Source organism: Humulus lupulus, chromosome 7 (genome assembly GCF_963169125.1).
Source record: "Humulus lupulus chromosome 7, drHumLupu1.1, whole genome shotgun sequence".
NCBI lineage: Eukaryota > Viridiplantae > Streptophyta > Magnoliopsida > Rosales > Cannabaceae > Humulus > Humulus lupulus.
The window spans coordinates 2899152-2921565 of record NC_084799.1 but is presented as its reverse complement, the minus strand read 5'-3'; the positions used below and the strand labels follow the sequence as shown (position 1 = coordinate 2921565).

The 22414-nt window shown below is 34.7% G+C and overlaps 2 protein-coding genes across 2 annotated transcripts; one reads left to right on the top strand and one right to left on the bottom strand.

Annotated features, from left to right (window-relative positions):
• The first annotated feature begins 12944 nt into the window (after window positions 1-12944).
• Window positions 12945-15368, top strand: LOC133789674 (G-type lectin S-receptor-like serine/threonine-protein kinase LECRK2). Its single transcript, XM_062227453.1, has one exon. It carries the CDS (start codon window positions 12945-12947, stop codon window positions 15366-15368), a length of 2424 nt encoding a protein of 807 aa, XP_062083437.1.
• A 3753-nt stretch (window positions 15369-19121) lies between these two features.
• On the bottom strand, window positions 19122-21852 carry LOC133789672 (G-type lectin S-receptor-like serine/threonine-protein kinase LECRK3). Its single transcript, XM_062227452.1, has one exon. It carries the CDS (start codon window positions 21850-21852, stop codon window positions 19375-19377), a length of 2478 nt encoding a protein of 825 aa, XP_062083436.1. The 3' UTR covers window positions 19122-19374.
• Between the last annotated feature and the right edge of the window lie 562 nt (window positions 21853-22414).

Below are 22414 nucleotides of genomic sequence, written 5' to 3'. Positions count from 1 at the left end.
ATTATTATTGGGAGCATATTCTATACAGTTGGGGAAGATTGTGGGGTTCATTGAGTTTTGTTAGCCACTTTTTCTTGATCGCACACTAGGTGTTTGATAAAATTCCTCAGTGAACGGTTTTGGACTATTTTGGATATTCTAGTGTGTTTTTGAGTTGATTTTGGGTTCTCAGTGTATTCAGAGACTATACCTTGTATTTTTGTGCTTCAATTCCTCTATGGCTCCCAAGAAAGCAAAAACCATGTCTACCGTCCAAAGAGCCAATGTCAATATTGCCCATACCTTTGTTAATCCCACTGCGCAAAATAAATTCGAGGAATGGATAGTAAAGAATAAAACAGTGATAGTAGAGTCTCACTTTAGGCCCAGTGAATTGGATGGCATACTCCCACAAATGATTATCAATCGGAATTGGAAGCAATTATGAGAGCCAAAACTTTTGGCTAATATTAGTCTGGTAAGGGAGTTTTATGCCAACGCTTTTGTTGAGCGGGATGACCACACAGTATTAGTTCGGGGTAAGAAGGTCTGCTACTCTCCACAAGTCATAAACCAGTTCTACGGCCTAAATGATCCTTGGGATGATGATTATCGTGCAGGGGCCGCAGAAAAGGACTACGATTTGCTTCTAAGGGAAATGACGAAGCCTGGTTCCACTTACAAGATGGGGAGTGACATGATTACTCCAAGATCAATTAGGGCTACATGTTTGAGTCCATATGGGCGGTTGTGGAACAGGTTTGTCATCAGTACTCTCATGCCTTCCACTCAACAAATGGAGGTGACCACTGAACGTCTTTACTTGCTCTATTGTATCTTTTCGGGCAAGTCGATTAATGTTGGGCGGCTTATTGCTGAGAGTATCAGTTACATAGCGCGAGGGGCCACATCTGGTGGTCATGGGCATGCTTCATTAATTACCAGTCTCTGTAAGGATCAAGGCGTCCCAATGAACATTAATGAAGTATGTGAACAGTCTCCAATCATTAGTCATCAATCGGTGTTACATCAGGATGAGAATTATGGGGGTGTTCCTCGACCCACTGGTTTGGGATACGAGCCTGTTGATCCGACTCTGCTGTCCTTGCCACCGACCGATGAGCAACCTGAGACCACAAGGCCGAAGAGAAAGGGGCGGAAACCATCTACTTCTAGAGCTACTGAAGGCTCTAGTTCTCGACAGTATAGTACCATGCAACAAGACATAGAAGAGTTAAAAAGACAACAACAGTTGTTGTTGCATGGTCAGGCGGACATTCGAGATCGTCAATTCCACATGACGAATTACATGGCCGATTTTTGTGGGGCATTTGCGCGCTATACGGGCTTCAATGATTTTCCCCAATGCCCTTTAGAATTGCGCCAGCCATATCAGCCGCCTCCAGATTCAGATGATGAAGAGTAACTGTTCGGTTGTCAGGTTTTTTTCTAGTTATTTTATTTTATTTTTTTTAATTTTTTTTTTCTTTTAGTTCAGGTCCTTTGGATTTTGTGAAACAGTGAGGGCACTGTTTATTTCAAGTTTGGGGGACTATTTACTTTTCTTTTGATTTTTTTTATTTATTTTTAATTTTAATGTTGGATGACTGTACAAAACTATTATTGACTGAGACAGGTGGGCTTCAATGATGATATATGCTAATTCCTTGATGTTGTTAGACTAATGCTTTGGATATGTAGACTGTGTGCTTAACCTGTTGATAAATGATCTGAGTATTGTCATTTGTGTAGTATATGTGTTTTATTTAATTTATGCTCTACATTATATAAGTTTATAAGTATTGTGGGAATTGGTATGTATGGTGGATGTTGAAATAAACTAGAACTTGCTCAGTTGATTTGTTGAGACGAAATGCTAAATGAAGTATTGAGTAGAGATGATTTAGGCAATTTTCTTTGTAAACGTTTGAGCCTTTCTAGCTAACCCATAAAAATTTATCCTTAGTTACCCTTTTTGAGCCTAAAGCTTTGGTTTTTGTTATCGATTATACTATTGAGCCTAAATTTCCTAACTTCATCATTTTTCCTTTTCCTTTGTTATCATAAGCATATAATTTGTGGGAAAGTGGAATGGAAAATAGGAAGGTATTAGTATGATTTGAATGTAGTATGATTGTACAAAAAGAAGAGAGAGATAAGTTTTTGAGAAAATAGAAAAAAAATTCACTTTGTCACACTCCTTGATTATATATAGAAAATATTAAGTTTGGGGGAGTGTGATTTGAAAAAAAAAAAGTGATGAGTATAGAAAAAAAATGATACAAAAAGAAAAGAAGAAAAAAATGATGAAAGTATGTAATCTATCTCTCTCTCTAATTGTATAAAAGGGTGATTTTTGGTGTGGTGAAGAGAAAGTTGGCTAGTTTTGAGGTTTATATGCTTATGGTAATTTCGAGCCTAAATGACTATTTATCTACCTTTACCTAAGCCTAATGTTATGAGCCTATAAAAGTCCTTTTGATCTACTTGATACAGATTTTATATTAGTGGAGACAAGTTAATTGAGGAAGCTTATGGTGAATTTTGATGGGTTTGTGGTATGAATGAATGTTGATACTTGTAAAATTATGTTTTGTATGGTATTCGTTAAATGAAATATGTATGTGCATGAATGACAGTATTTGGAGAAATTTTTGATATGTTGAAATTCTAGTCACATGATCTGAAGCATTGGTTGAGCGATTGAAGAGGAATTGGAATTTTTGAGAAAAATTATGCCCCTTGTCTAAGTTTAAATTTTTCTGTGAAGTTAAGTCATCCAATAGTTTTTTTTAGTTTTGGATTGTTTCTTTGTTCTTTCTTTTGTTTGCTTGAGGACAAGCAATCAGTCAAGTTTGGGGGTGTGATAAGCGTACAAAATATACGCTTATTGATAACATTTTCAGATTGATTTGGTTGTTTTTCTCAAGATAAAGTTTCTATTTAATCTGTTTGGTGAACTTGTGCAGTTTGTCATTATAATTCTGATTTGTTCGAGAATTTGGATAAATGTTGGTTTTAGTAGCCGAAAATTGGCCAATATGTGGAAATATGGTAAAGGCGATATATCGCCTGTCTTGTGCGATATATCGGCATAAGGAGGAATTCCAAATTTTGGCTTTGCAGAAACGACATCAGAAACTTGCGTTTTTATCAAGAACATTCGCCAGGCGATATATCGCCTGTCTTGGGCGATATATCGGCACGAGGGCATTTTTGGAAATTTTCATGGAAATTCGTAGGTTTTTGGGATTTTTGTAAAAAGAATAAAAGGAAGATCAAAAAGGACAAAGAGGGGGAAGCATTCTGACGGCAAAGGGAAAGAAACAGAGAAGAATCCACGTTTATTTCGTTTGTGTTTATTTTTATGTTTTTGAATTTTAGATTGGATGATGAAGTTTAATATTATGAACTAAATTCGTATTTAGAGTATTTTAATGTAGTCACTGGATATTATATTCGTCTTTAATGCAATTTCTATGAATCTTTGAATTTATGGTTATCTATTGTTCTTATGTTTAATGCTTGTAATTGATTGGCCATCTGTTGCATGATTATTGGTTTTAATTCAATATCTGAAAAGTGAGAATTGGAATAGCTTTAGACAATAGACATAGATTTCAATTTAGAACGAAAGTATCAAATTGGTTTGTGTAGCAATTAGGTTTTTGTTCTTAATGCGGTTTATGTGTAGAATTTATCACAGACATGTAGAAAATTTGCAGGTAAACTGAATATTTTATATCTTGAGAGAGAATAGAATTGTCATTAGTAAACTTGCTATAACCATAGATCACAGAAACATATTAGTTGTATTATTGATTGAATAGAATTGAAGGTTGATGAAATTAGAATACTCTAATCTTTCGCTCATATTAAATTTCGTTAATTAAATTGTGTTTTCTTAGTTTATTGATCATTATTAATTGTCATTAAAATTTCATTAGTCAAATAGAAATAAAAGTTTGCTATTGGTAATTATTAGATCAATTCCCTGACGGAACGATAATATATTTCCACTACTATTACTTGTTTATTCGATTGCGTATACTTGCGCAGTAGTAAAAATTCGCAACAAAAGCCCCTACAGAAGAATTCTCATATATATATATAAATATATAATAGCTTTGGAGTTTCACTGTCTCTCTGTTATATTCTATAGAAATTTCCTGGTACACTCCAATTTTATTATTTGAAGACTAAGGATTTTCAGCACATAAATATTTAAATAATTAAGTTATATAATGTTATCCATATACCGATTAATCAGCCAAAACGCATATATAAATATATATATATGTGGCAATTCTTCTATAGGGTCTTCACTTTAAGCCCTATCGGTAGAGCTTTCAGTGTTTCTCGACATGTGAACAGTTTTCGGCATAACTTTTTTCTATGATCATGTATATTATAGCTATTTAGAGCATCCTGCAAATTTTCAGAAAATTCTGAATAGTTTACAATACCAAAAACTAGCACTACAAGAATAACTAATATCACTAACGGCACTATTACTGACGGCAAAATGTTGTTAGTAAAAGTCATAGTATCACCAACGACATTTCACTGTCGTCAGTAATACTTTTTTCTTTTGGTTAAATAAAATATCACCAACGAAAATTACAACAATGAGGACAATGTCGTCATTGATAAATTTATCAATGACGACATTGTCCTCATTGATGTTTTCTACTGTTTTTGAAAATGAACCGTTAAAGAGGCGGGCTTTTTCCCTCTAAAAAGTATTGCCAACGACTTTGTCGTCAGTAATACTCTGCCACGTCGTCAGTGATGTCCAATCACCAACGACTTTGTCCTCATTGATAGTCGTTGGTGAAAATCATTAAAAACATCTTCTTCAACCCCGAGCCCCCATTTCCCCTTAACCCATTTTCTCAGTTTTTTTTTCAGATCGAAGCTCTCTCCTCCCCTCCCGTCGAGCCCCCATTTCCCCTTAACCCATTTTCTAAGTTTTTTTCAGATCGAAGCTCTCTCCTCCCCTCCCGTCGAGCCCCCATTTCCCCTTAACCCATTTTCTCAGTTTTTTTCAGATCGAAGCTCTCTCCTCCCCTCCCGTCGAACGTCGTCCCCTCCCCTCCCGTCCCCTCCCTCTGCCGTCTCCTCCCTCTTTGCCTCACTCTCGCCTCTCTCCTCAACGAAACAGTAGCCGCTCCTCTCCATCGCTCCATCGGACCCTCGCCGCTCCTCTCCAACCACTGTGAACCCCTCACAGTCGCTCCTCCACTCGGCGCTCATCTTCGACCACCGCGAAACCCCCACAGTCGCTCCTCCACTAGCCGCTCGTCTCCGACCACCGCGAACCCCCCACAGTCGCTCCTCCAAAGAGAGCTCCAGTATATATTTTTGCCTCTGATCTTTGGTGGTTCTCAGCATATATAATATATAATATATAAATGTGTAGACCCAGATGCCTCATGCTTATATATATAACCCAGATGCCTACTGCTGTGTATTGTAGTTTACTAGTTTGGTAATCAAATTTCCAATTTGGACCTTAAACTTCTTCTTTCTCCCTTAATAAAGGAAATGCTGCTAGTTTTTACTCTATTGGTGACTTGTAATTCTGGCTTATATTCTATCATTGTTACAGGAGTTGGCTCATTAACAGCAGAGGAGTTGCAAAAAAAGTAAAGAAGGCTTCTGCTTGTCAAATAAGAGACTGCTGGTAATTATTTCACAATCAAAACCACAACTGTAATTAGACCCTCTTATATATATTTTTAGTCCAGTTATATACTATTCCAGTGTGATTGTCCATAATATTAATGGGATATGATTTTTTTTTTCTTTGAAAGGGAATGGGATAAAATTGTGAAAAGTAATTTTTTTTCGAGTCCCCTATAATTGAATTTCCATCTTTTTATTGAAAAGTTTAATTTTAAAAAGGATTATTATTTAAATAATTTGATAAAATTAATTTCAGAATTAGTAATTTAAGTAAGAAAATATTATTTCATATTTTCTATAAAAAATAATATTTAATAAAAATAAATAATTAGACAATTAATTTAATAAATCATAAATAATAATTTAAATGATTTAATATTTAATTTTAACATAATAAAATTTTGTGCTAAAAAAAGATTAATATTATTTTTTAAAATCAATAAATATATTATAAGTTTAATTATTTGAATGTTTCTTTTAGAATTATCTAAATAATATTTAAAATAAAAGTTAAAAAAAAATCATAAAACACATTTTGTTCAACTTGTACATTAATCATAAAATTTGTACCTCACAAACCAATTTGATTAAAATTAATTTATTTTAAATTTTTGGTAGATGACAATCGATAAGACTTGGGTGACCATGAGAAATCGTAAGGATCCTGCTTACTGGGAAGGTCTCCAAGTCTTTATGGCACTCGCGTCTAAACACAAAGATTGTGACGGAAGAATTTTCTGTCCTTGTGTTAGATGCAAGAATACCAGACTGCATCCTTTAGATACTGTGGAGGCACATATTTTTACCAAGGGTTTTGAAAGCAGTTATGAGAGGTGGACTTACCATGGGGAGCCAGATGAACCAATCGAGGCTAACAATGCCGATGCCGATGAGATGGTTGATGTCATTGAAGATTTCTTTCCTCCTATAAATGACGATGGAAGAGCAACCGACGATGGAATTCAGAGGGGTCAATATTATGATGAGATGTTTAAGGAGATCGAGGCAGAGTTGTACCCCGGTTGCGATTGGATATCCTCCCTCAACTTTGTAGCAAAGTTGATGCACTTAAAAAAATTGGGAAAAATACCAAATTATATCTTTGATGAATTGTTGAAATTGTTGAAGTTTGCATTTCCGAAGGAAAACAAAATCCCTCCAACATTCTATGAGGCGAAGAAGAAACTAAGTAAATTAGGCCTAGGGTATGAATCAATTCATGTGTTGTAGCAAACTAACTAAGTTGAAAAATTATGTTAGGAATAAAGCACGCCCAGAAGGATCTATTGCTGAAGGATATGTTATAGACGAGGCTTTGACATTTTGCTCCATGTACTTCAAAGGTGTGCATACAAAATTCAATTGTCCTGAGCGCAATGAAGATGCTCCTCTTCTATCTCGGTACCTAACAGTTTTCAAATCTCAATGTCGTCCACTCGGAAAACAAACAATAATACCTCTCGACGAGAAGACTCGCAAAAGAGCTGAGTGGTACATACTAGAGAATTGTACTGAGATCGATTTTTATATGAAGTAAGTTAATCAAATGATTACATGTTGCTTAATGAATAACATTGTATAATTCTTTTTAATTAAAATTATAATAATTTTTTATTTAATAGAGAGCATCTCGAAGGAATCAGACGGAGGGACCCGAACGCTAACCATAACCTTTTACATAAAAAAGAATTTCAGTCGTGGTTTCATGAGAAGGTATACAAGTGTTCCTTATCCTAATATATACTTATTCCTGATCTTCAAATCTCTCAAATCCTGATTGTTTTTTTTTTCTTCAGATTTTCAATTTGTATAAGCTCGGGTCATTAGAACATAGTGATGAATTGCTAGCTTTAGCATCTGGGTCTGATTTCGTTGTGTATTCATATCCGGCATGTATAGTTAATGGGGTACGATTTGTTGTAAACAGTCGAGACAAAGATCGCAATACTCAAAACAGTGGGGTGTCTGCTGTAGGGATAGAAGGTTTTGACTATTATGGGGAGCTTGAAGAAATATTGCATTTGACTTTTAGTGGTGCCTATTCGGTAGTATTATTTCGGTGTAAATGGTTCAATGCAGATCCGAGAAAGAAGAAATTAATTACTGAAAATAATATCACTAGCATAAATGTTAGTGGTATATGGTACAAAGATGACCCGTACATTCTTGCTAATCAAGCTAAGCAAGTTTTTTTTTGTGGATGATCTTGTTAGAGGTCGAAACTGGAGAGTTGTTCATAATGTGCATCATCGCCAAATTTGGGAAAATATTGATGCTTCTGATGAGACTAATGATGTTGATGTTGTACATGACACAAACTCATCTAATTTTACATTGTTTGTGGATTTGGGGGAATTGATTGTGCAACGAACTAATCAACCACCAAGGATTTTAGATGTCTCTCAAAGTTCCGAGATGGTGCTAGATGTTGATAATATTAGAGACGACGAAGATGAAGACATTGTAAAAGATGTGGATGATGACTTGCTAGTTGATCATCTTGAAGATGAAATTCAAGATTCGTCCCCAACAAATTTACTTTTGATTAGTGATGATGATTGTGATTAATGTATTTAGTACTATTTGTATTGATGACTATTTGTATTTAGTACATTTAATACTAATTGTTCTTATTTTATTTTGATTCGATGAACGAATATTGTATTATTACTATTATTTAATCTAAGTTGACTAAATTAAGGGTAGATATTGCTAGGATAAGGAATTGTTGTTATTTTTTTAAAATAAGGGCTCATATGATTTTATTATTCTTTTTTAGTATAAAATGTCTGCAGATGTTGCTAGTTATCATGGTGGAGATGGTGGTGGTGATGACCCGCTAGATCCTACTAGGGAACCTGCTTCGTGCGAGTCTTCTGGTATTTTTTTTTTTTAAGTAAAGTGTTTCATTTATTAACTTAAATACACTTATTTATATATTTTCGATGACAATATAGGTAGTGAATCGAAGAAAGGTCGCGGGAGGAATGTTTTAGCAAATTTGGAAGATAGAAGAAAAAAAGCTGGGGCTCCGTTGCCATTATTAGTGGATAACACCTCCAACAGAATAGTAGGGTTGGAGAGTAAAGCTTTCCCTCGTTTGGTAGGGAGGGAGATTACATTGCATGTTCCTGGACATTTTGAGAGTTGGGCAAATGTTCCGGAGCAATACGAACACCTTATCTTAACCAAACTTCGAGTAAATTTTTAAAAATTTATATCTAAATTAATAAATGTTATTATTAGTATGTTATTAACATATTTTTTTTGTCAAATGCAGTATTATTATCAGATTGACGACAATGCAACATTAATAGCATTAGCTGAGATGGCCGAAAAATACAAGACGAGAAAGAATATTAGGCTGGCACATTTCAAGGAATATTACACAAAACCAGAAGACTTCGAAAACGCTGTCAAAAACCCCCCCAATGAACTCAATGAAGAACAATGGCGACTAATATGTCAGTTGTTCACATCTCCTCAGTTTATTGCTCGTTCTAAGCAAAATTCTCTCAATCGGCAGAAGATGAAATACTCTTCAACACAAGGGTCGATAACAATGGCCGAAACCCTTCATGAAAATGTAAGTTAATGTATATATAATATATATTTAATGAAGTTTAATTTAATTATAATTTTCTTACAATTTATATTTATCAGCAAAGCAAGGGTTACATTGAGAATTGGAAGGATTGTCATACAAAGAAATGCACAAACACCTTTGTCAACGAATATGCCAAAAATGAATGGGTAAGATTATATAAATTAATTACTTTTAAATATATTCAAATAATTATAATTTGATTTTACTTTCTGACTTATTCTTAAAATAGGAACGAATGAAGAATACTTATGACAGCCGATCTAGTACTTCTGACTCTACAGAAGTTTCTGAGATTGAGATACTCCATGAGACTCTTGGAGAGAGGCGTGGCCATAACCGAGGAGTGGGTCGCAAATTGAAAGGACAATCATCAAAACGGCGTACACAACCAACAACTACTAACCAGCCCGACTTACAGCAGACAGTAGCTCAATTGCAAAGACAAGTTCAGATATTGTCTCAAAAACTGTCTCCTGAGGAACGTGCTGAAATGGATCTTGAGATGAATAATGCAGCTCCAACGCAACCAACGCATCCACGACCATCTCATTCTCATATGCCTAGAGATGGATCTGGTCCATCTTTTCAGCCAATGGGTTTTCAGCATCAGCAATCGCAACAGACTCCTCTTTCCTTTCAGCAACTACTACAACATCCTCCTATTCATTCGTCTGCATCTTTAACCCCTGAACACATGATTCAATTTCAACAATATCAGATGTTCCAGTCATTCTTCCAGATGATGTCACAGTCGCCAAACAGTTCACAAGTAATGATGCAGATGATGACACAATCGCCTCAGACGTCTCAAGTTTCTCAGTCACGGACGCCACAAATGATGCCGACACAACAAATGTCTCAGATGCCGCATACTTTTCAGATGATGCCGATACCACAAGGGCAGCAATATGGGCAGCAAACATCATCGATGATGCCTACATCACATGGCCAGCAAACATCGCCAATGATGCCTACACCACATGGCCAGCAAACATCGCCGATGATGCCAAGTTCGCAGGTGCTGCCCTACTACCCACAGATGCCAAATGTTCCTCAACAACAAATTCCGAGAAATGCTAGTGATGATGACGATGACGATGCTACTACAAACTTCTTTTAGTATTTTTATATACGTTTTATGGACTATTGATTATGTATTTATTTATGTTTTATGAACACTTTAGTATTTTATATTTCCATGTATGACTTTTTAAAATTTAATATGAACATTTTTAGTTTGTTATATGTTTTATTTTTAATTAAATTATTTTTTATATTAATTAGCTATAAAAAAATGAAATAATTAATTATTTTTATATTAATTAATAATTTAAAAATAAATAAATAACACTAACGACATAGTCGTCATTGATAATATTATCAATGACGACTAAGTCGTCATTAATAGTTAAAAGCATTAAAAAAAAAAGGTTAAATTATCACCAACGACATTGTCGTCAGTGATACTTTTTTTTACCAACGACTTGTAAAGTCGTCATTGATATTGACTTTCACCGACGAGGTATCACCAACGACTAATCACTAACGACATGTCGCCATTGATAGCTATTACTGACGAAAGAAGCACCCTTCACTGACGAAATTTGTCCTCGTTGAAGCCTATTTTTCTTGTAGTGTAGGTTCAAACATGTTGTTTTTCACGCGCATAAAAAAAATTAGTCATGCGTGCAACAACATGTTTGAACCTAGTTTTCGGTACTGTAAACTATTCGGAATTTTCTGAAAATTTGCAAGATGCTCTAAATAGCTACAATATACACGATCATAAAAAAAATCGCACCAAAACTGTTCACTGGTTGTAAACACTGAGAGTCCTACCAGTAGAGCTTAAAGTGGTAAAATAATTACCCAATATATATAATACAAACTCAATCAACAGCCAGCTATGTGTATATAGATCAACAAGAAACTTTTCTGTCTTGTGTTGATTTTTCAATTTGGGCATTATTATAATTATTATCCCACTGATCATTATATTATTTTTTAACTACCTTAATTATCAATTATAGCTAGTGCTACTGTCAGAAGTTTTTTTTGGTAAATAAATACATCAATCATCACTAACACTACTACTCAAAAGCAACTGTAACTTGCTAATAAAATGTACTATATTTTTGTTATTGAATATACTATTTTAGTCTACAGAGTTTATACAAAATACCAAATCAGTTTTCATAAATACTAAAAACCTATCCTTCTTTAGTTAAATTTATTTTTTCAAAGACCCTACCCCTTATCTATACATTTTATCTATAATTAAAACTAGTTTTAATTCTTTTAATAAATTAATAATAATACTTCAACTTTGTTTTTAAGAACATATAAATTTAAAGAAATAATAAAATAAATAAAATCAAATATTATTATTTAATATTTGATTATAACTTAAATAAATTTATAGTATTATTATTTATTTAAGTTTTATTATTATTATTATTTACATTTTATCTAAGTTTATTTAATTTATTAAATAATTTTAATTATTAATAAAATATATAAATGAAGGGTATAAAAGTGTATATAAAAAATTAACTTTGACTAAAATTAAGTTTAGGGTTTGGTATAAACAACAAAACAAATAGTATCATTTTAATATTTATGAAAACCAGGAGACATCTTTGATATTTTCCATAAACTCAGCCGACGAAATGGTATATTGATATTCCATTTTTGGTTATTACAAAGTTTAGAAAAGTTATATACAGCTAGCTATCTTGGATATATATATATATACATATAGCTGATATAGTAATATGTATGTATATATTATATAAGCATATTTTAATTTCAGGCGCATGTTTTTTGAAGATGAAATGTAGAGTGCATCTTTCGTATGTTAGAGCCTTCAAAATATTATAATTAGAGATTAAAGACAATAGTTTGTTAAAACTCTTTTTAAAGTTTAAGCATATTTATAACTTTTTTATGAAAAAGATATTTACCAAAATTAGTGAAAATATATAAATTTGAACTAATTTACCTGTGTGCAAGGTATTGAAATGATATTGATTAAACAATAAAGTATATTAAGTTGGTGCCAAAACAAATAATAATCTACTAAACTAAAATATGCTTTTGAATCAACTTTTATTACTATTGCGAATATCCGAAGTGTTTCTACGAACTTTTTTCACAAAGCATAATCCTAGGAAACACAAGTATGAACCTATAAAAAAAACCCAAAAAAATTAGGCACCATCAATTAACATATATAGTTAGTTCTCAATGTTTAAGGTCAGCATCTATGTGGACGAGGAGATCAACCACCCTCTTCTTTATTATTAACTTATTAAATAAACCCTTATCCTAAAACAAACAAAATTGAAATATATAATCATAGGGAATTATAACCTCTTACAAATTTTCAAAAAAATATGAATAAATTATAATACCGAAAATAAAGTTCAATAATTTGTTGCACGCTTATTTTTTTTTATACGCGTGTAAAATAAATTATTTAAACTTTGTTTTTGGTACTGTACGTTATTTTGAGAAAATAATTTATGGAGTTGTAGAAAACACAATGAATGCACAAGAGTTAAAATAGTGGATACCTATAATCATACATGTATATGTCCATTTATGTATATATATGTATACATATGTACGTCGATCTTAAGCTTCCACACACAAGTGTAGGTACGTAGCAATGGCTGTTGTTTTTCACTCGAGTCTCCTACCCATCACTCTTCTCTTACTACCCTTTTCTGTTGTTTTAGCTAAATTCCCCGGTCTAGTACTGACAGTGATAGATTCTCTCACTGCAGGGGATAAGGATGCTTGGCTTTCACCAACCAAAGATTTTGCCTTTGGATTTCACAGACTCAATAACGATGGTCATGATCATAATGAACTTTACTTGCTCGCCATATGGTACAACAAACTTGATGACCAAACTATAGTGTGGGATGCGAACGGAGTCAGTGTACCAAGAGGATCTACCCTTAAGGTCATCTCTCAGACTGGCCTGGTGCTTACCAACTCTCATGGTGATCAAGTATGGAGTAGTTCAGATTCAAAAGGCGACGCCCGTGTAAGCCGTTGGTTGATGAAGGACACAGGTAACTTTGTTTTGCTCGATGAGAATAATACAGCCATATGGGAGAGTTTCAAACACCCTACTAATACGTTACTGCCCACTCAGACCATGGTGATTGGTGATATGCTTTATTCCCATCAGAGCTTGACCAACTTCTCACCTGGTCGATTCCAGTTTGGCTTGTATGAAGATGGTGATGTCGTGCTCAATTTCACAAATTCTCCAGATTCTTCTCCTTGTATTACCTACTATAAAGTGGGCTTTAAAGGTGCTGATCAAGTGACCTTTGATGCACAAGGAAGCTTGTACTTATCGAGTAGTGATCATAGAAAAAAATATATTGCAAAATCAGATGATGCAGTCTCACCTTCTAAGTATTATCTCAAACTTACTCTCCAATTTCATGGAGTTTTAGTTTTGAGTTATTTTCCAAAGAAGCAAACTGAAAAGTCAAAATGGAAAGTCAAAAAGGCCATACCAGATGATATTTGCAATGATTTAACTGTGCCTGGAAACATGGGGAGTGGACCATGCGGCTACAACAGTATCTGCACACTCGAAGATGGAACTCCACAGTGCAAATGCCCACCTGGGTATTCGTTACTCAGCCAAACTAGAAACTACAGTGGCTGCATACCAGATTTTCCACAGCTCTGGGATGATAATAATGATGGGAAGATCAGTGTGGTGGAACTTCCAAGAACTGATTGGCCGGAATCTGATTATGAGTTTATTGAGTCCTCTGGGCTTGAGGAATGCAAAAATAATTGCTTACTTGATCGCTATTGTGCAGGAGGCACTTTTGTCCTTAACACTAACCATTGCTGGAAGAAGAGACTCCCACTATCCAATGGTAGAGAGAGCAAGAAACTCAAACACTTGATGGGGTTTCTCATAGTCAAAACTCCACCACACATATCTTCCAACAAAGCACATAAGATTATTCTGACCCTTTTATTCATACTCTTGGGTGGTTCTTTACTCATCAACTTTGTTGTGTTGACCAGGGTGTATTTGGCTTCTGTACTCAACTGCCGTAAGGTAATCAGAGGTTATAGAAAATATCATGGAAATTCTGTTATAGCTAATTTGCGTCAATTCAGTTACAAAGAACTCTCAGAGGCCACAAATGGATTCACAGAGGAGTTAGGAAGGGGGTCTTGTGGTGTTGTCTTTAAAGGCCAGATAAAGTCTGGTATTGTAGCTGTCAAATTACTGAAAAGACTGTTTCAAGAGAACGACAAAGAGTTCCAAGTCGAAGTGAACATTATAGGCAAAACCCATCAGAAGAATCTGGTCAGGTTAGTTGGATACTGTAATGAGAGAAAGCACAGGCTTCTGGTGTTTGAGTACATGAGCAATGGCACCTTAGCCAACTTTCTCTTTAAGGGTCCTAATAATCCTAGACCAAGTTGGAGCCGAAGGACTGATATAGCCATTGGGATAGCCAGAGGGTTGTTGTACTTGCACGAAGATTGCAGCACCCAAATCATTCATTGTGATATGAAGCCACAAAATGTACTTCTTGATGATAGCTGCAATGCTAGAATATCAGACTTTGGGATGGCAAAGATTCTTGGGCTAAGCCAAACACATAGTTATTGTAATAACAGCATAAGAGGAACAAAAGGGTACATTGCACCAGAATGGTTTAGATCAGCAGCACCAATCACGGCCAAGGTTGATGTGTACAGCTTCGGAGTAATGCTGCTTGAGATAGTTAGCTGTAGAAGAAACGACAACGTTTTGAATGAATGTGGTGGAGGAGGAGGAGGAGGAGAGACAGGCTTTTTGATAGACTGGGCTTATGAATGTTACAACAATGAGAGAGTTGAGGGTCTTGTTGAGAATGACATAGAAGCCATGGCTGAGGTGGAGATGGTGGAGAGGTTTGTGAAAGTTGCTCTTTGGTGCCTCCAAGAAGATCCCTCTCAAAGACCTTCCATGAAGAAGGTTTTGTTGATGCTTGAAGGGATAGTAGTAGTTTCAGCTCCCCCAAGTTCTCCTTGCTCTTCTTCCTCTTCCAACACATGAAACAACCACTACTTTCATATAAATCTTATTATGACAAAGTCATAGAAGAACAGTGTATTTGACTATAAGTTATTCTTATTTGAAACATAAAAAATATTGCTTATGTCCTTACAATGAAAGAACTAGAGGGACTAAAGGAGCCAATGCCCCTAGCTAGCATTTTTAGAAAGCTCAAAATGTAGTTGTTTTTGTTATCATTATATTATTGTGATCGATAACCAACATTCTGTTTAGTTGGTTAAAATGTGAGTTAGAGTTTTTTTTTTCTATCTTGTAATCAAGATTAGCTGTCTTAACAGCTTTCTATAACAGAATTGTACTCTATCTCTGCCTATAAATAAAATGCATATTCTCAGAAGTTTGCTAAGCTTTTTAGCAAAATTTCTCTGAGTTTTACATTCAAATTCTCTCAAATAGATTTGCTAGCATAAGCTTGTTCAGTGATAAAGTTCAAATGAGTTTCTTGTTGTACTCGCCAGTGCTATGTATGCTTGCTTGGCTAATGTCATTTTTTTTTTTAATTTTACTATTATTATGATTAATTTCATTAGATGAAAACGTGTGAATCACATATGATATACATGGTTCCATGTTTGAAGAAGCCTTTTTAATAACATCAAATACTATGTTGCTTAGCTCAGCCTCAACTAAATTAATGAAGAATAATACATACAAAAATATTAACAATGAACTCAAATGACTCCCCTATCCTTATCAGAAAGCCACCTATTTCTTAGTAAAACAAAAATAAAAAACAGTTATGAGGTTCTAAACTTACTATTGTTGCTCTTGCTTTTTTCTCTAGATAACTCTTGTCCCAACAATTTGTTTGTATGATACAAATTTTGTAAGGTGTTTCCTGATGAAAGAACTAGTTCACTGAAGTACAATTCTTGTCTCTGTATCCTTTAGACCACATAACCAATCTATATGTGACTGTTAATTCGGTTGGAGTCAGTTAAAACAGTTATCATCGTCTTAACTGATTAGTCCCACTACTGAGACTCCAACCATACTTGATTTGGTTCAGGGGGTGAGACTTGTATTTAGGATCTTCAACTTAAAGAATCTTAAATTTTAGAAAAATATTACATTTTACTAATACAAATAGTAACACAATTTGGAAAAATATGATTATTTACATATTAGTTAAGTTAATGTTTGAAAACCAAGAAGAGAGATTGAAAGAGAAAGCAGAGAATGAACAGAGAGAAAATAAGAGTTTGAGATTGAATGCTCAGTAATAAGCTCCCAATATTATTATTATTATTAAAGTATTTATAGAGGTTACAAGACTCAAGAAAGGGAAAACTCAATCAAGAATTGATAACTGTGGTAGCAGCAACAACTAACAAAATAACTAACAGAAGTAAAAGCTAACAATACAAAGACTAAACAGTTTCTGTTATATATGGCCATGTTTGGCTTAGTTTTTTTTTTTTTAAGTTAAGGATTTTTTAATTTAAAATGTCTTTTTGGAGAAGATAGGATTTGTAGCTTTTTTTTTAAAAGAAGTTATTTCCTGGTACACTCCAATTTTATTTATTTATTTGAAGACTTCGGATTTTCAGCATATAATTTGAATTAATTTACTGGTAGAAAGTGCTCATACTGGCTTTCAGGCCAGTCTGTTGTTTCCATTATTTGAAAGTAAAAATTTTCAGCATCTCTTGCGAATCTTCATCGCAACTTTGAGGTTCAAATGTAGGTTTGCAGCCTTTGATTTTATGATTTGGATCAATGTATGTGTAATCCTCTGGACAATGAAAGTTTGGTCTTTGATGATCTCCCAATTTGCAGTAGCTGTTGAACCTGCAAACTCTACTTCCTGTGTTTTCTGTTAGATTTAAGCAAAATATTGGATGGTATGGATGTTAATGATGCTATATCCAACTCCTGCCTGGGAATGGAAAGATTTCTCTTGGGATAAACATATTACCTGAAAACTCCATCATGTTCAAGAATGGCTCTCCAGTAGAAATCTTGTATTGGAAAAACACTAGTCTGTAATACAGCAAAAAGAACGGTGCCATTATCAGCTTCAACATGAATAGAACCAGACTTGTTGAAAGTTAATCTATAGTTTGTACACTCCAACACATTGTTACTCCTCCAGTATATAGTATTGTCGATTTGAAGAGGAAAGACTCTTTTTATAAGCTGTACATTTTGATCTGATATGTTAAGATGAAATCCTCCGTATTAAAAGTTGTGTTCAGAATAGTGAGCAACAAGCTTCACACCTTTATCCAAAGTTTTTGTTGGTAACAATGTGTCACTTGTTACCTTGAAACTCTCCCACATCACAGTAGAAAAGTTTCCAGTGTCGAGGATGGCTGCGTATGCAGCTTCAGTGCTAGTTTTTTCCTCAGTATCCCAGATGGTTTCTCCTATTGGACCATAGAGAAAGACACCAGATTATCTCCATTGGCTGACCAAGCAATGGTTTTCTGAGGTATTTTGTTGAACCAGATGGCAAGAAGGAAGCCATCTTTTCAAACTTGCTGGAAACCAAAGGCGAATTCACCAGATGGTGATTCCCATGAGACAGTGCCATTAGTTTGTAACCCAATGATATGTTCTTTTGAGCTTCAAGTGTTTTGCAATAGAGCAGCATCACAAAAACAAGGCATGAAGAGATAACAATAACACTAGATAAAGTCACTATGCATAAGAAAAGAATTATGTTCTTTAAATATGTTCTTATTGACTTGCTCAACCGTTGAAGTTCAGTCACAGTCTGTGACTTATTGACTAAGTCATTCATTTCCCTGAATAATAATAATAATATATTGTATATTTCATGTTAAATAGACAAAACTTTAAATCTCCATGTCGTTTGTTGTTTGTCATTTCCCTGAATGAGCACAGCCATTTGGCAACCTGTATAGCATTGCTTGTGCCTTTTTTCAAAATGAAGACTTCATTTACTCCAAGATAGCCACCTAAACATTTTAATAATACTAATATTATACAACTTCTAGATTTGACAAAAATAGCATTGAGACCAAAACAACAGCAGTCCACTTAGCTAAACTCTTAATTTCTCTGTTCCAATGATTTGTTAATTTGGTTTGTATCTTTTTAAGAAAGATCTCTGATATTAGTTGTTCTGTTTTGCACTGTAATTTTTTTTTCACTTTTTACTATTGTAAAGAAAGGGAAAATGTTAGATAAAAAAGAAAAAGGAAAAAAAATCTTCTGTTTGAATTAACAACGTTCTTAACTTGCTCTTTGAATTCTAGTTCATGCTGTACTTTGGTCTAAATTCACAAGTACTTTACTGTCTTCTATTCTATTTAGGTATATTTTTTCAACATTTATAATATATATATATATATTTATAAGTATATATAAATCATCAAGCCTGGACTGATTGGATAAGAAAATTGTAGAATTTGTTGCTGTATTCATGTGGAGGATGACATATATTACCATAGATTAGAGGTTCAAATATATATATATATATATAAATATCACATTCACATGTATAATTAATTGAAACAAACATATTATACTGACAACAATATGTCTGTTGGCTGACCAAACAATGGTTAAGAAAGAAGCCATTTTTTTTGGATTTGGTGGTATCCAAGCCAAGTGCAAAAATCTCCAGATGGAGATTGCCATTTTGGAGTGATGAACCCAAAGCCATGTAATTCCTTTGAATTTAATCAGCCATAGTGCTTCTAGCAGAGCAGAGCTAAATCAAAATGAACTATAATAAGAACTATTCAATTTCTAAAAGAAGAGACAGAGAAGAGAATATTGTAAATACCACTTCAAGACAACTAATATGACAATAAAAACCAATACAATCACAGCAAACTTCAAGTAGAAATTTGTGATTTGTGAATCATCATGAGCACTTCACTATTACGCTCAAATACAGTCCAAGATCAATCTCAAATTTTCAATACAAAACCAATTAGTCCCCTTATAATACACACTCACTCAATGTAAATCTCCTCCCAGATTGACCTTCTATATGCATATAAATATACAACTATAATGAACTAATGAATGAATTTGGAGATGGAGGAGTGGAAACCTTAACACTTCCTTCAAGCATCAACATAACTTTTTTCATAGTTGGTCGCAGTGAAGGGTCCTCTTGGATGCACCATAGAGCAACCATCACACACTTCTCAACCATCTTCATCTCATGAATGGCCTCATCATCATTCTCAACTAGACACTCCATTTTCCCAGCTTCATAACAATCACATGCCCAATCAGCCAATACCATTTGGGCATCTTCCTCTACATTTTCTTCAACATTCTTCCTGCAACATATCAACTCCAACAACAGAATGCCATAGCTGTATACATCCACTTTTACTGTTACAGCAATGTTTCTAAACCATTCAGGGGCTACATACCCTTTGGTTCCTCTTATTCCAGTCGTGGTTCGAGTCTGGTCAGTCTTCAAAATCTTGGCCAATCCAAAATCAGAAATTCTTGCTTTGCATGAGTCGTCTAGGAGGATGTTCTGAGGCTTGATATCACAGTGTATGATTTGGGTGCTGCACTCTTCATGCAAGTAAAATAGCCCCCTTGCAATCCCCAAAGCAATTTGCATTCTTTGGTGCCACTTCGGCTTATCTGATGGTCCAAAAAGAAAGGTTGCTAAGGATCCATTGCTCATGTACTCATAAACAAGAAGCCGATGTTGTCCCTCGTTGCAGAACCCAATAAGCTGCACCAAATTCTTATGGTTTGTACGACCAATAGACATTACTTCTGCTTTGAATTCTTGCTCACCTTCTTTCACCATGTTGTTGTTGTCCAACCTTTTCACAGCAATCGCCAAACTATCATTGTTGCCTAAATCCAGAATCCCTTTGAAAACAACTCCGAAGGCACCAACCCCCAGCTGTTCATTGAATCCATCAGTAGCCTTTTCTAGTTTTGCAAAAGTGAAATTCTGCAAATTCATTTCTTGGATGTTTTGATTTGGTTTGGTGACTGATGTTTTGCGACGAAGGCGGAAAAAGAAGACCAATGAGATTATTAGCAGTAGCATATTAAGAAAAGCAGAGCTACTTACAATTACTAATCCAATGACCATCAATGTTGTTTGGTCTTTTCTTTTTGAATATATGTTGCTGCTTGGCATGGAATCAGTGGAGTTATCATTTCTTACTTTGATTAAGGTTTTCCCATGAATACCATAGTCCATTAAACCATTTGAAAAAGGAATTTTGACTTTCATACAATTGCCATCTCCATAAACTGCAAGAGAACAAAAACAATCTTCTAAGAGGTTAGTTCTGCACCATGCTTCAGACACTGATGTGTGTATTTCATAACAACCATTCTCCCAGTTTACATTATCCATGCTGGAAATAGTGAAGTTATTGACATCTTCTGAATCTTCTTCACAACTTTGAGCTTCGAAGTTAGGTTTGCATCCTTTCATCTCATCTTTTGGATCAACGAAGCTATAACCTATAGGGCAATGGCAAATGGGTCTTCCACCTTTTTCTATACTGCAATAACTATTGTATCCGCAAGCTCCAGGTCCTTTAGAGCTATTAAAACTTAAGCATATGTTGTTAGGTATAGCTGGTGATGTTTGAGACCATTCTCCGATGGGCCATCCTACAGAATTTGGATTAGCATCGTCCTTTGGGTAGGCATAATGCCTAAAGACACCATCATAATCAAGAATCGCCCTCTGGTAGAAACCTTTCGAAAAGCTAGAGTTAGGCAATGTCAACCATGCAATTGCGGTTCCATTTTTTGCTTGTAGATATATAGAGCCAGATTGGTTAAACGTCACCTTTATGCCACCACCTTGCGTCGGGATATTTGCCTCATAAATAACACGAGAACCAGCATCTGGGAAGCCTCTGGCGTAGAATTGTATAGCACCATTTTCATCGAGTCTAAAATGGTACCTCCCTCTAGAGTAATTTGACTCGAAGTAACGAGCAACAAGCTCTTTACTTCCAGCAAAATTTTGTGTAGGCAACAGTGTGTCTGTTGGTTCATCAAAACTCTCCCACAGACTGATATGATTACGGTCACTGAGCACAAGATTCCCAGTGTTGAGCATGGCTGCGTGGGCAACTCCAGGGCCGGAGACTTCGGCAGACCATACTTCTCTTGATGTTGTTGAGTCTCTAAGAACTAATGAGCCATGTTTAGTCAATTCAACAACAGAACCTTGGTGTACAAGATCATTGCCATTGGCTGACCAAACAATGGTTTTCTGGGGTATTTTGTTGAACCAGATAGCAAGAAGGAAGCCATCTTTTTGGATTTGCTGGAAGCCAAATGCAAAATCCCCAGATGGAGATTGCCATGAAGACTGTTCATTTTGATTAAGTTGTGCAATGAGTGATGATCCCAAAGAAATGTAATTCCTTTCAGTTTGATCAGCACTACTACTACTCCTGCTAGTAGAACATAGCAGCACTAATGGAAATAAGCTAAGAAATACTATATGTGAAGTAGTAGTACTAATTCTACCATTCATTTTTTTTTTCTAAGTGAAATTAAATCATTTTATAAGAACAATATATACATATATATATATATATATTATATTTGTATTGGTAATTCTGTACTATTTCTTTTATGGAAAGTAACGCTGTGTGTTGTTAAAAATCCAATACTGTGCACTAATAGAAATATAGGCTTTTGCTTCGTTTTTTACACATAGAATATAAAAAAACTGAAGTAAAAGTCTTTCAATAGGTTTTTACTTCGCTTTTGGGAATGGTAGTACATGGAAAAAAAAAATGTTATTACTTCGGTTTCTTAAAAAACGAAGTTAAAATAGAAAATAGACAAGGGTCATGTTTGGTTTGCACACTATATTGGGGCTTTTCACTTTGGTTTTTATGAAAAAACTGAAATGAAAAGTGGAGCAAACCACACGCGGCCCTGAAAGCTTTTACTTCGGTTCTTATATAAAAACCGAAGTAGAAAGTATCATTTCTACTTCGGTTTTTATATAAGAACCAAAGTAAAAGAGTTTTAATACCCTTAATATATAGCTCCCGCCCCTCATTCGTCTCTCTGAAGCAAAAATCTCA